Source organism: Lycium ferocissimum, chromosome 6, assembly GCF_029784015.1.
Source record: "Lycium ferocissimum isolate CSIRO_LF1 chromosome 6, AGI_CSIRO_Lferr_CH_V1, whole genome shotgun sequence".
Classification (NCBI taxonomy): domain Eukaryota; kingdom Viridiplantae; phylum Streptophyta; class Magnoliopsida; order Solanales; family Solanaceae; genus Lycium; species Lycium ferocissimum.
In genome coordinates this window covers 70110729-70124557 of record NC_081347.1, presented here as the reverse complement: position 1 = coordinate 70124557, position 13829 = coordinate 70110729, and the positions used below count along the sequence as shown (strand labels likewise).

Sequence of the window (13829 nt, the reverse complement as noted above, 5' to 3'; positions counted from 1 at the left end):
TGATATTTGAACAACTTAAATATGAACAAAAAGAGGTCCTAAATTATTCTTTTATTCAATAGAATAATACACTCTCTCTCTCTATTTATATGCCACTTCTCTTTAATTTGAAAAACAACTATGCCTCAATCCCAAATAAGTTGGTGTTGTCTGTATGAATCCTCAGTGCCTACATTATTCCATTTATATTCATCTTATGCCAATAGTATGCAAACTCTTTTTAATTTGGTCAAGTTCCAAAATGTGACCATTCTACTAATAACATTATCCTATACAACTTACACAATTTCTAAGAGTTCAAGTTGATTTAAATGTTCATATTTAGACTTCAATGTGAAGTTTTTTCTATCAAACAAACATTTCATCCATTATTTTGTAATATTTTCTCTTATTGTCTACCCAGAAACAGGCAAAAAAGAGAAACACGATAAGAAATGGCACAAATCACCTCAATTTGGGAGACTATATAAATCATCCATATTCATTCTGCTCTATTCAGATTCATTTCATTCAAATACGAAATACATTGTCTAGCACCAAACTACAAGGACAAGACGAAACTGATCATCGGTAATATTTGTTCATAGCAATCAAAAACTCTTGTTAATTAATAACCAATTGTGTCAATCCACTGCAAAACTTTTACTGTCACTCTTTTCGCACTTCACGGTCTGCCAAAACTGCTTTTGTAACACTTAAATTCAATACAATGCCATTAAACAAATCAGACCTATGCATCCAACAGTTAGTCCTATATGGTCCTAAGCAGACGATGTACCAAATTCAAGTCCATGTCCAGATGAACCAATGGCGTGTCATGAAGATATCGATCCACTTGGCTACATCCGCCCCTACCCCAGAGAGCAGAATACAAGCAGCATAAAGTTCAAAAACCGGATCAAACCAGAAACTGCCACGATAACCCATCATATTGCAGCTAGTGTAACCTGCCATTTCGCATTTTAGCAAAGATCGAAGTTCAACTTTCAACTGAAAAGAAATCTATAATAATGTTTTCCTCACCTTATCCAGCTTTTGAAGGAAGGTCAGCTCAACTTCTTTGCGAAGACTTTCCACATCCGTTGCGTATTCTCTAAGATCTTCGTCAACCATAAACTGCTGCAACTCTTTCCTTGTCCTCTCAAGTGCCTCGTTCAATTTACAGAAGTCTTTGAAGAGTAGAACTTCCGTCGATCTAAGTAGTAGTATGTTTTTAATTGCATAAAGGGCCTGCAGTTAAAGCAATATCACATCTCAAGCCCATAACAGACCTTTTAAAATGTCATCAACAAGCACGGCACTATTTTATATCACAGAGGCCTGTCTAATTTACCAAGGAAGAAAATGATATGAAAGCATCGAGGGATAGTTTAAAATAAAACAAGTTTTATGTGCACATTTACCAATTAAGATGTAAATCTACATAAAGATATGTTGTTTGGAATACCTGCCTAACCAAGTGAAAACATGAAAAGATGTTTTTTTTCTCTCTGTTCAATTCCTGATCCTACACCAAAATACGAGTATATTTTCCATCATTAAAGATGAAAATGAGCCCACATCATGCCCAAGGATATTATCCTCGCACAGCTGACAGGTTTCTTCAAAATTTTACCTTTGATCATTTTCTGCATAACCCACCCAAACTTTTCCTATGAAGAAAATCACAGTTGAATGTCTATCACAGTTGAATTTACTGTTTTGAACTGATCCCACTATCATCCCGTCGGACTTTGACCCATACTCAAACCCAAACAGATGGAAAGAAGAATGAGACCCAATGAAAACAATCTTGGAAATAGACATTGCTCTACCGATTACTTCTCTCATCTAACCAACACTCCACCATCAAACAGCAGTACAACAAACTGATATAGCCACTTGCAAAAATTGAAGGTAGGTGATTTAGTTAAGATAAAGCATAAGGTCCTTTGCAGGGATGTGGGGGTTTAACTTTGGAGGTATAGGACTGTAATGATGATGGATGCAACTGCAGATTTTACGTAAAAAGACCGTGAACACTTCAAAATTGCTAAGGTGAGGATCGTCTCTAATATTTGAACCTAAGGGGTGCATAAGAAGTTTAGACAATTGAGGTACTTTGGAGATTAATGCTCATTCACATTAAAGACTACACAAACCTTTTCCTGGAGATCAAGATCGCTCGATGCCATTGAATCAACCATGGCCTTCAGTAACAATTGATTGCTAAAAAAGGAAATCCCAGCTGTGTTCTCATTCTCCAGCTGACTCTCGGCCAAATCAGCAATAAGAAACAGTGACTTCTTATGTAACCTGATATCCTGATTTAAACTAAGAACACCCTGCATATAAAAACAGAGGAAGACCATTAAGCACAGCCAGCACTAACTAGTTCTGCATGATGACTTTGAGTCGATCTTCATTTGGATCACCTGAAGCATCGTATCTCCAGCTTCCTGATAAAACAAATCTTGGCCATTCAAATTATTTCTGATTAGTGCTGAAATAGCAAATAAAGCTTTTACTGCTTCTTCAGTGGTGTGAGATTTCATCATCTTCATTAGCGTTGTCAATGCTCCAAGTTCCAGGACCTGAATGCAAAAGTCATTGCATAGTATTATAGCCAGTAAATTTAGAATATACACAGAAAATGCACAAATGAAACTTGAAAGCCACAAAGAAATTAAAGCATTAAAATCAAATTTATATATGGAGAACTTGTATAAAAGCATGGCAAAACCCAATACTCCAAGTTCCAGGACCTGAATGCAAAAGTCATTGCATAGTATTATAGCCAGTAAATTTAGAATATACACAGAAAATGCACAAATGAAACTTGAAAGCCACAAAGAAATTAAAGCATTAAAGATCGAATTTGTATATGGAGAACTTGTATAAAAGCATGGCAAAACCCAATACCTGCTTCTGAACAATGGGGTTATTTTGACTGGCTTTGCCAAGAACCCATGCAGCAGCAGTCCTTATTTCTGGTTCAGAATCATTAAGTTTTCTTATAAGTACACTGAAGCCTCCAAGTTTCTGCAGATCTGGAAACAAAACTTATGTAAGCATTAAGAAAAATGTAGATGTGAATTCAATAATTTCTTTTAATGCCTGTACAGAGGAACACTATTGATGAATCCTCAAAACATTAACAAGTACACACATTACACATAAAGCATCATTGAGAAGCAGCATAAAAACCAAGAAGAAAGCACCCAAGGGTGTGGTCTAGTGGTAAATAAAATGGGTTAATAACATGAGGTCTCAAGTTCAAATCCCAGTGGAAACAAAAATACTAGGTGATTTCTTCCCATCTGTCTGGTGGATAGAGTTACATGTTACTTGTCTTTGGTAGAAGGTAGCAGGTACCCCGTGGATTTAGTCAAGGTGCACGCAAGCTGGCCGGGACACCATGGTTATAAAAAAAAGTAAGATGAAGAACGGCTGATTTTTCATCCCCTAAGAGGTCAGCTCTGTGCTTATATAAGCAGCTGCTGGTTCAAGCCTCCAAAAGATTTTATCATAGTCTTATTCGGTCATGGAAGAGTGTCTATTTGGAATACTGTTTCTATGTAAAAATAGATGCTAATCAATTACTGCAGTTGTTATTAGGTCACAAGCCATAAAACCAAAACTGAAAGAGGCAAAACAAACATCTGTAGCAGAAGAAGTGCTGAGAACTATACATACCAATTGCATTATCAATATGCTCAACAAGTACCAACAGCTCCTCTAAGGCACGAAGATGATGCTCAAGAGGCAGCGATGAATTATCTAAATCATTAACCGCAATCAGCATCAACTGTGCATCTGAGGGCATTTTTAGCTTCTCCATCAGTTCCTGGAGCAGAAACAACACATAAATATATAAAAAACCAAATTGAAAACAAAAGCATATTAACAAGAAGGACCGTTTGGTGTTTAATACGATTGCAAGAGGTGGCAAGAAGATTCTCTTTCTTTTTTTTCATTTTTCTTTGGGGACATAAGTGAGGTGGAAAAAATATTTTGTAGATTAAATATCAAATTAAAATAGGAAACAAGAAGGATACATAGGTAAAGAAGGATACATCAGTGCCGGCTCCCAAAACTACCACTAGGCTACCAAAACCTGGTTGTAATTAGCTTATACTGAGGGAATCAGGGAAGAAACAAGATAATTTCACATACTACTTAATACAATCTCCTTCTTTATCCCAATACAAAATGGCAATGCAAGAAGAAATGGTAAGGTTTTCACACAAATAGTAGGAGAAACCGCGCTCAAATTAGATGCTAGAGTCCTTTAATTGGGTTCTAAATAGAATACTATGAGCTCGGGTTTTCCCCACATTTATAAGCATTTTCTTACATCGAAAAGGCTTGTTTTAATGTCTAAATATATAGTGGTCAGAGCATTGGGTGGCTTCAATTATGCGATGTATCAATGGCAAATTAAATTGAGTGGTCGTAGGCTCGCATATCTCATGAATAATACAATAGACATTATACTTAGAATAAGAAAATTAAACGGATTAAATAAATGTACCACTTTACTAGCATCTATACAATTTTGATTTTATTCTCTTCAAATCTTGGTAGGGATAAGGCACCATTACCCCCCTGAACTATACCCGAATTTGCTACGACACACCTTACCTTTCCCTGGGCCCTATTACCCCCTAAACTTATTTAAAACGGAATAATTACCCCCTAAACGCTGATGTGGCAAAGAGAGTGTGTTTCACTCTCTTTGAGAGAGTGAAAACATAAAAAAGGGGAAAACTTAATTTTTTTTTCTTAAAAATCTGCATTTTCTTAAAATTTGAAAATAAATCTAGTCTTCCACATTTAGTTTTAAAAAAGGGTTTTCCACATGTTAAGAAAATAATTAATTTTTTTCAAAATTTTATAAAAATTCAGTTTTTTTCACATTTTGGCAAGAAAAGCACTTTTCCGGATTTTATTTGAAAAATAAAAGTGTCCTAAGAAAATGAAATCATGAAAATCAAGATTTTTTAAGACATTTTAAAAAAATAATCAAGTTTCCATATTTTTAACAAATCCATTTTTCCATATTTAAAAAAAAAAAAAATCATTTTTCAGTTTTTTTTTCTTTTTCAAAAACGGGTTTTAAAAAAAAAAAAACAAATTTTCAATTTTTTTTTTTTTAAAAAGGGTTTTAAAAATCCTTTTTTTAAAAGAAAATTCAGTTTTTTAATCCATGTTTTTAGTTTTTTTTTTTTTTTAAATGGGTTTAAAAAAAATCAAATTTTCAAATTAAAAAAAAAAGACGGGTTTTAAAACTCATTTTTTTTTAATGAAAATTCAGTTTTTTATTTTTATTTTAAAAAAAATTGACACGTAAGCAGAAAAAATTAAAAAAAAAAAGAAGAAAACAAATAAATACACATGTGGCAAGGAGAGTGTATGTCACTCTCCCATATGAGAGTGGGCATCAGCTTTTGGGGGTAATTATTCCGTTTTAAATAAGTTTAGGGGGTAATAGGACCCCGGGAAAGGTGTGTCGTAGAAGTATAGTTCGATACTGGGTAATGGTGCTTTATCCCATCTTGGTACTTTAGCTAGAACCAAGAGTGTAATCCAAAGCCCTCCCTATTTCCTACTTTAGACATATGCATACTATCTTTACCTATCAGATCAAAGTAAGCAAGCCTTTCATGCAAAGACTATTGAGATCAGCCTAGTTAAAAGCATGTAATCATAAAAAAGTTCTATTTTATTTTCCAAGAACTACCTTTCCTTCTTATACTAGGAGAGGGCTAACAGTAATCTCATGAGTCTAGTAGGAGATGGACATGCAACCTTTCTAGAGTTGCACATTCGTGCAAATGCCACTCAATATGTTGCTCAATCACCAAACATGTTGCCGCACCCGTGTCAGATCCTCCAAGATGTACTACTTTTGGAGGATCCGACATGCGCCAATCAACATTTTTGAAGAGTCTGAGCAATATACTGTCAATAGAGTGAAGTTGAACAATAAAAGTTTTGCCCTTTCTCAACCATCATTGATAACTTAGCTAAAATTTAAGCCATAAGCATCTGGATACTACATCATCAGGCCAAGTTGAGGCATATTCAGCTTTCCAAGATCCAACCAATTTGACTTGCAAGTTTCATTTATTCATTCTCCTATCATGTTGCACCATAATTTTGCCAAATCCTACACTCAAGCAGTCCAGCTGCTTGCAATAATACATTCTACATTGAATACTTCAATTTCTCAAGTTTGACATATTATTTATAATATACATTTACTTGTTAAGTCGTTAACTGAGAAGGGTATCAGAAACATTAAGGCACAAATGAAGAATCACAAGCTTGTTAACGCACCTTTAGTTCAGTCTGGCGATTGTTTAGCTCCTCTGGAGACAAGCGTTGGGCCATTTCTGATCTTTCCTTTAGTACTCCAGGATCCGAATGCCCTGTGTATGTCAATTTAGCAAGAAACCAAATCATTACACATGGGTAAACATAAAATTAAGCAATTCTAAAAGTAATTTATCTTTCAATTCTACTTAAACAGCAGTTCATCAATTGACTCTTTCTCCCCAAAAACAACAACACCACATCGGGGCCAGCTAATTCCACAAGGTAACTGCGACCTCCCACCAAGGGCGAAGCCAAAAGGTAACATAGGGGTTCAGCCGAACCGAGTAGTTTCAGTCCAAATACAAAGTTAGATTCACAACCCAGTTACTACCGCCTAATATCACTACAACAACATACCCAATGTAATCCCACAAGCGGGGTCTAGGGAGGGTAGAAGGTACGCAGACGTTACCCCTATCTTGGTAGATAGAGAAACACCTAATATCACTATTCTAGAATTTAGAACCCATATACACCAGCACAGGTACCGAGTAACTCTATCCGCCCAGACTCGCATTGGGTTCTCAGGTATAGGAACAAATTACCAACAACAAAACATTTGATTTGAGCTTCAACAGTTACAACTTAAACAATCTAATACTAGATATTAATTTCAAGTTGATTCTAAAACTAAGCAACTTATTATCCTAAAAAAATTACTGCAATATCTGAAAGCAAATTTCAGCACTAACGACTATAGAATTTAGAACCCATAAACTTCAAATACTGACTCCACCTCTGCCTCTTACCAGCACAGATACCGAGTAACTCTGTACACCAAAACTCAGACCCCGGCAAAATTACCAACAATAAAATATTTGAATTTGAGCTTCACAATTACTACAATTTAAAACCAAAGTACAAAAGGTTAAAAAGGGAAAGTACCTATAGCCCATTGTAACATTCCATCTAATGAAGAGAAACCACCATCAATGTTTTCCTCTTGTACCATACCTGATTTATCTCCATCTTCCTTAGGGTTAGACTCAACAAGAACAGCAGTAGTACCTGTAGCTACTTCAGTAGTACCTTCTATACTTGCAAAATTTGCAATTACCACTACCATTAGAACTGTTATGAAAATTAATTTCCTCATTGTTGCTGATTACTTAGCTCTGTAAACTGTCTAAGATTATTTATTTGAATAAATATATACACTCTCTATTACTTTACTATATATAGAAATGTTTCAAAAATGTAAAATAAATGCCCAATTGAAATCATATTAATGGAGTATAATATAAGCTCTCAGTTATTAAGATGATTGTTATATTACGTCAATCCAACATGTTTGTCCAATTGAAATCATCCACGTGGCTTCTTTTTTTTTTTCACTTTGGCTGGAAAATAACAGCTTACTTTGGGAGGACCCTATTTAAAGACATAACCGAAAATGGTAAAAGCCTTTAATGTTTAGCCGCTTTAGAACCAACTCCCGATCTAATGGACTAAAGTTGAAATTTTTGACTCCAAAGATGCGTGTCAAAGCATAATTTCAAATATATATGTCTGGCTTTGAAATTGTTTTGTATGAAAACAATTTTGAGGAATAAGTGCATGAAATTGTTTTGTATGAAAAAAGCTTTCGTTTCCATGTGGAATGGAAGATATAGAAAGTGTAGTCATTATTGTCTTGTGTGAAAGAGAAAAAAAAAAATCCGTCCAAATTATTTATTCTTTTGAATTATTTTGTTTCAATGTTGGCTTTCAATATTTTCATGACTAGATATGACCCTAATTTTCGTTAAACCAAAAGCAATTGGTCTTATCACGAAACGAATTTTTTTTTTCCCGTATATTGTTGTGAGAGGCTGGCAGTAGTGGGCCCGAAGAGAGGGAGGGGCAGGCCAAAGAAGGCTTGGGGAGAGATGATTCGACGACAGATATATGTAGCCTAACTACCAGAGGACATGACCGGTGATAGGAGTGTGCGGAGGTCGAGTATCAGGGTAGAGGGCTAGTAGGGGACCGCGAGGATTTCTTTTCCGTATTAGGAGTATTATTATCTTTGTTCACTCGCTTATTTTTTAGATCTCTCATATAGCTTGCTTGTTTCTTTTTTTATTTCTTTAGCGTCATTTATCTTATTATATGTTGTTATTACTGTCTATTATTATTGTTGTCTTGGCACCTTTTCTTGAGCCGAGGGTGTATCGGAAACGTTGACCTTCCCACCTCCCAAGGTAGGGGTAAGGTCTGCGTATACTCTACCCTTCCTAGACCCCACCATGTGAAATATACTGGGTATATTGTTGTTGTTATTGTTATTTATATTGTTGTGCAGTTAATTGATGCATTGCCAGATAACGCAAAACCGACTTGTAGTGCTTCATTTTTCATCTGAAGAAAGGGAGCAAAAATGTAAATCTAAGGTTTGCCAACACCTTAAATATTGGGAAAAAACTACATAGAACTTTAAAACAATCTAAAATTGGCTATAGGTTGCAAATCCTGACTTAAGTAGGTCTGAGGTCGAGTCGTCAGCCCATAATCTTATCCATCTCACATTAGTGTTGTGGGTGCCCAATTTGAACATAATCGTAAATAAAGAATGGTATGGGCCTTGACCCAACGGCTAAGGTACAAGGTAAATTCGCACGATTGACCCTATTTTGGGGTGGTCTTTAATTTTTGTTCACCAAATCGGTAATATTTAGTTTTGTCCTTCACCTAAAAAATAGTCGAAAATACCTTGAAGGTCTAGGTTTGGATCCCAGCTTAGTCAAAAAAAAAAAAAAAATCGCAAGACTAAGGTTTCGCGAAAGTTAGGCCTTATAAGGCATAACTCAGGCAAAAGGTAGATCTTATAAGGCAGAACTTAGGCATTGTAGTTTTAAGTTATGCCTTACTACAGAAGTTATTCCTTATAATGCCTGACTTGGAACTACAACATAACTAAGTTAGGCCTTATAAGGCCTAACTTTCGCGAAACCTTGCCATGCGAAATTATTTTTTTCATTGAATTGGGATTCGAACCCAAAATCTCAGGGTATTTTCGGCCACTTTTTAAGGTGAAGGATGAAAATTAAAGACCAGTTCACTTGAAGGGCAATCCACGCAAAAGAAATAGTGATGGCTTGATATATTTGGAATTAGAGTTGGAAAGTTTCTTGACAATGTGTTTAGATAGTCGTATTTTTACCACCAAAGGATGTGGTGCAGAGGATGGGGTTGCTCCTCCCTTAACCAGAGGTCTCGAATTCGAGCCCTGTGTATGGAAAAATTCTTGGTTGGGAGCGCTTCCCCACAAATAGGGCCTTATGAGGCGCGAATCCGGATATAGTCGAGCTCCAATGTGGGTACCGGACACCAGGTGGGAAACCAAAAAAAAAAATAGTCGTATTTTTTATTAAAAAAAATAGTGAAAATTGAAGTTGTTTAAAGATGAAAGGCCAGCCTGGTGCACTAAACTCCCACACGAGGTTCAGGGAAGGGCCGGCGCCGGACAACAAGGATATATTATACGCAATCTTACCCTGCATATCTGTAAGAGGCTGTTTTCACGGCTCAAACTCATGACCTCCTGATCATATATTAGTTACGTCAAGGCTCTCCTTGAAGTTGTTTAAAGATGAAATTGGAAAATAGTTTGTGAAAACCGGATATTTATAGTCTTTTAGAAGGCAAACTTCGTGAAAGTGGAAGAATAAAAGACAACATTTGAAATCCGCTTTAAAGCCAATTATTTTGCTTGAAATTCTCTTTTCCAAGTTTAAGATGAAATTTAGTTCTCAATTTCACCCCCCAAAGAAACCAGTTTGCAAGCTAAAACGCCATTATGTATAAGTGAAACCTATATACAAAATGTCCACTTAATACACCTTCAAACTATTAACTTCAATTTTATTTTTTGTAAATTCAAGTTTACTTTAAATTTTGTTCTCAAGTCAAACAAAAAATTTAAGCAAACCAACTTGTAGGTTGATGAAGAATATTCCTATTTGGATCCGATTGGTTAGAAAAATTCTAAATAAAAGAAGAAACAATTTATATCTAGAATAGAAAAAGAATTACTCTCCGTCCCAACTTATATGAGAGTTGATTTATTTGGAGAGTCAAACAGCTCTCTCTTTGACTCAATTTCAAATATAAATTCTTCGAGTATTTTATAATAAAATTTTCATAGTTGAAAACTGCATAAAAAATATTATAAGTTTGCATATTAATAATTCACAATATATAAAAGGAATTGATGAAAATAATAGTCAAAGAAAGAGATATTTAACTCCAAAATATGTCAACCCTCGTATAAATTGGGATGGGGAGAGTACTATGTAATAACTAGGGGTGTATTGCACGTTGAAGCCTCATTTCAAATGGAAAAAAGGATAGTGACTTTCTTATAAATAAATCCCACTTCGATTTGGATAAGAAAGTATATTCTTTTTATTTTTATTTTTAAAATAGCATTAGCTCATTGGTAATCATCACACGGGAAAAAATCTCATCATCTTCAAAAAAACAAAAAAAAAAAAGGTGTTCTGTCATTTTAACGTATTAACAGTTAAGATTATGTCGACATAAATACGCATAGAAATCAAATATCTTTTAATCTTGAAAGCTACTGCCAATCAATGAAATTATGAAAAAACATTCAGGTATTTTATATTGACCTTCTAGTTAATTTCAATAAATTACTTTTATTTTGTTGCATATTCATTATTTTGTTCCTTATTTTTATTATTTAAGTATTTTGTTTCTTGTTCTTATTTGTTTAAGAATTCTGAACATGCGATTATATAACGTTTCCACTAAACATGCTTTTACTTGAATTTGCTTTCTTAAAAGTAATTTATTATTCCCTGTAGATAACAAAATTTAAAGAATAAATTCATAGGTGGTTTTTTTCTGGGTCAATAGACGATATTTCATATTAATAAAAGCTAGTTAGCATAGTCAGTGCCAGTTGCACCATTCGTGCTACACCATGTAGCAATTAGCATCATAATTTACAAGTTTCACAAAAGTATTACAACCCGAAGTTTTTGTTAGTTCCTCCAGTGTTTGCAAACGAACTATTTTGGGCAGACATTGTAGGAATATATGCTAGCTTTTATTAATATGAAATATCGTTTATTGACCAAAAAAAATACACCACCTATGAATTTATTCTTTAAATTTTGTTATCTATAGGGAATAATAAATTACTTTTATGAAAGCAAATTAAAGTAAAAGCATGTTTAGTGGAAAAATTATTAACATCATAGGTGGTGTTTGGTTAAGAAGAAAACTAAATCTCTAGAAGCAATAAAAAGATTGCATTATTTTTTTCAGAAACCAAAGTATTTTGGTTTTTAAAAGGAATTGCATCCAACAAAAATTCAAATTTCCGAAACAGCTTTTTATTTCTTAAAATGATGTAACGCAACCATCTATGTTAAACTAAAGAAATTACCTAATCCAATATCATAAAATATCTCTCTAAATACAACAACACCATACTCAAAGGAATCCCACAAAGTGAGGTTCGGGAAGGGTAAATTGTACCAGACCTTACTCCCACCTTGGGAGATAGAGAGGTTGTTTAAGGTAGATCCTCGGCACAAAAACAAGCAATTCAAAACAATATAAAAAGTCATGGCACACTACAAGAAAAAGTATATTTGGCAACAAAATTATTTTTGTTGCCATAGATTGATTATTGTTGCAAAAAGTACATTTGGCAACAAAAAATTTTCTTTTGTTGTATAGACTTTTCCCAACGGCTGTTATTGTAACAACGTGCAACAACTTTTTTTTTTTTTTGGTTGCCAAAAGTACCTTTTGCAACAATAATCAATACTATGGCAACAAAATTAAATTATCTGACAACAAAAAAGTTCTTTGCCAACAATAAAACTAAGTTGTTGCCAAATATTAAATTTTTTGTTGTCATCTCTATGCTTTCTTATAGCGACAAAATAACTATAAATAACATGATAAAGCTGACTAGGAAAATAAGCTGTAACTACCACAAAATAAAAACATCTCTCTAAATATATTTTCTAAAGCATTTCAAACCCAATTTTTCAAAAGAAAGAAAACAAATTAGACAAATGGCACCAAAGGTTAAAACGTGACAACATGAAAAGGACACGACATCTTCATGAATAAGAACGATATTTATGCCCTCCAACATTAATGAATATGCCTAACTAGTATAAAGAGTGAAACAGTTTAAAGATAAAAAGGACACATCTCACCATGCATTAACTTTACAAAAAGTTGCTACTCCTATTTACGTGTACAAAGTTTATGAATCTCTATTTACTTGCACTCAACAAGTTGTCTTATCGTCTTTAAAGCTCATTAAACCGCATGTCAAAGCATCTCTACTATAATATATCAAAGTTTCATCGAAAAAAGAAATAAAGAATGATACGACACGAAATTTGTTTTTGTCGGAAATGTGTTTAACGAATAACTTTGAATTTCTAATGGAAAGTCTGTCAGAATTTCGGTTTTTTTTTTTTTAGTAGTGATACAAACAATCTAGTTTTAAACTTTTTATTTTAAGCTTAATGACTTGAGTTATAATCGCACCGATTTCATGAAATGTTATTAAGGCCACAAAGTCTTCCAAAAAATGAAGTTACAAATCAAGAAATTGAATTTCAACTATTTGTGGAAACATATTAATTGATCGAACCATTAATAAATGAAAGAGATGTGTGAATCACTCACATAATGGTGCGTAGTTAAACACACTCACGCAAAATAAGCTGAAAGGAGTATAGTAATTCGGAGGATGCCGTCAAGTTTAATTTTAGATTTGGATTTTGATTGTGAGTTCGGTTTTACAAGAATTAGTCTTAAAAGTAATTGATTAATAAATCAACTAAAATTAGGGTCTCACTATATCACTATAACAAGAACTCAAAAAGGAAAGAGAGATAGATTCTCTCATTATCTCAAAGTGTATCGATTTTACTGAATGTATAAACTAAAATTACAGAACTTAAGTGAACATTAAATACGTACGTATATAATTAACGGGTTCATTGTATGGATATCCACGTTAAATTAGTGAGTTTATAACATATAATATTAAAAAGTTTGAAGAAAGTTTTAAAATTAACTCCACCTAAAGTTTCAATGACTGTAACCTTACAAGCAACCCAAGGGTTATTTTCGTAAGCTAATAGATGGCTACTTAAGCCACTTAATTAGTGAAAAATTAGAAGTATTAATGGAGCTGTTAAATGTACTTTGCTGACAAAATTAAAGAGATTACAATGAAACCATTGGCTGGATTAAACTTTTAACCCACTCCAATAAAATCATTAACTTAAACATTTAGTACAAGTCTGCCTTGTCGTGATTTTTAATAAAATTTCTATTCAATTTATCTATCCATAATTCATCGCCAATAATTCAGCAAATTAGCCAAAAATATAAAACAAAACTTCAGTAAGAAAAAAAGAAATAAAATAAAATAATTAGAGAAAAGATAATTAAAAACGTGATAAAAGGCAAAAAAGTTACTACTA

General features: G+C 33.7%; 1 protein-coding gene across 2 annotated transcripts; it reads right to left on the bottom strand.

Annotated features, from left to right (window-relative positions):
- Nucleotides 1–453: 453 nt before the first annotated feature.
- LOC132060250 (hsp70 nucleotide exchange factor FES1) lies at nucleotides 454–7592 on the bottom strand. Of its 2 annotated transcripts, XM_059453188.1 has the most exons (8): nucleotides 7246–7590; nucleotides 6322–6413; nucleotides 3676–3826; nucleotides 2902–3029; nucleotides 2415–2573; nucleotides 2142–2324; nucleotides 1024–1230; nucleotides 454–947 (listed from the first exon to the last, which is right to left on the bottom strand). In XM_059453188.1, exons 1-8 carry the CDS (start codon nucleotides 7454–7456, stop codon nucleotides 927–929), a joined length of 1152 nt encoding a protein of 383 aa, XP_059309171.1. In that variant the 5' UTR covers nucleotides 7457–7590; the 3' UTR covers nucleotides 454–926. The 2 variants fall into 2 exon arrangements, with proteins under 2 accessions (XP_059309171.1, XP_059309172.1); XM_059453189.1 differs by lacking the exon at nucleotides 454–947 and having other exon boundaries at nucleotides 1003–1230; nucleotides 7246–7592.
- Between the last annotated feature and the right edge of the window lie 6237 nt (nucleotides 7593–13829).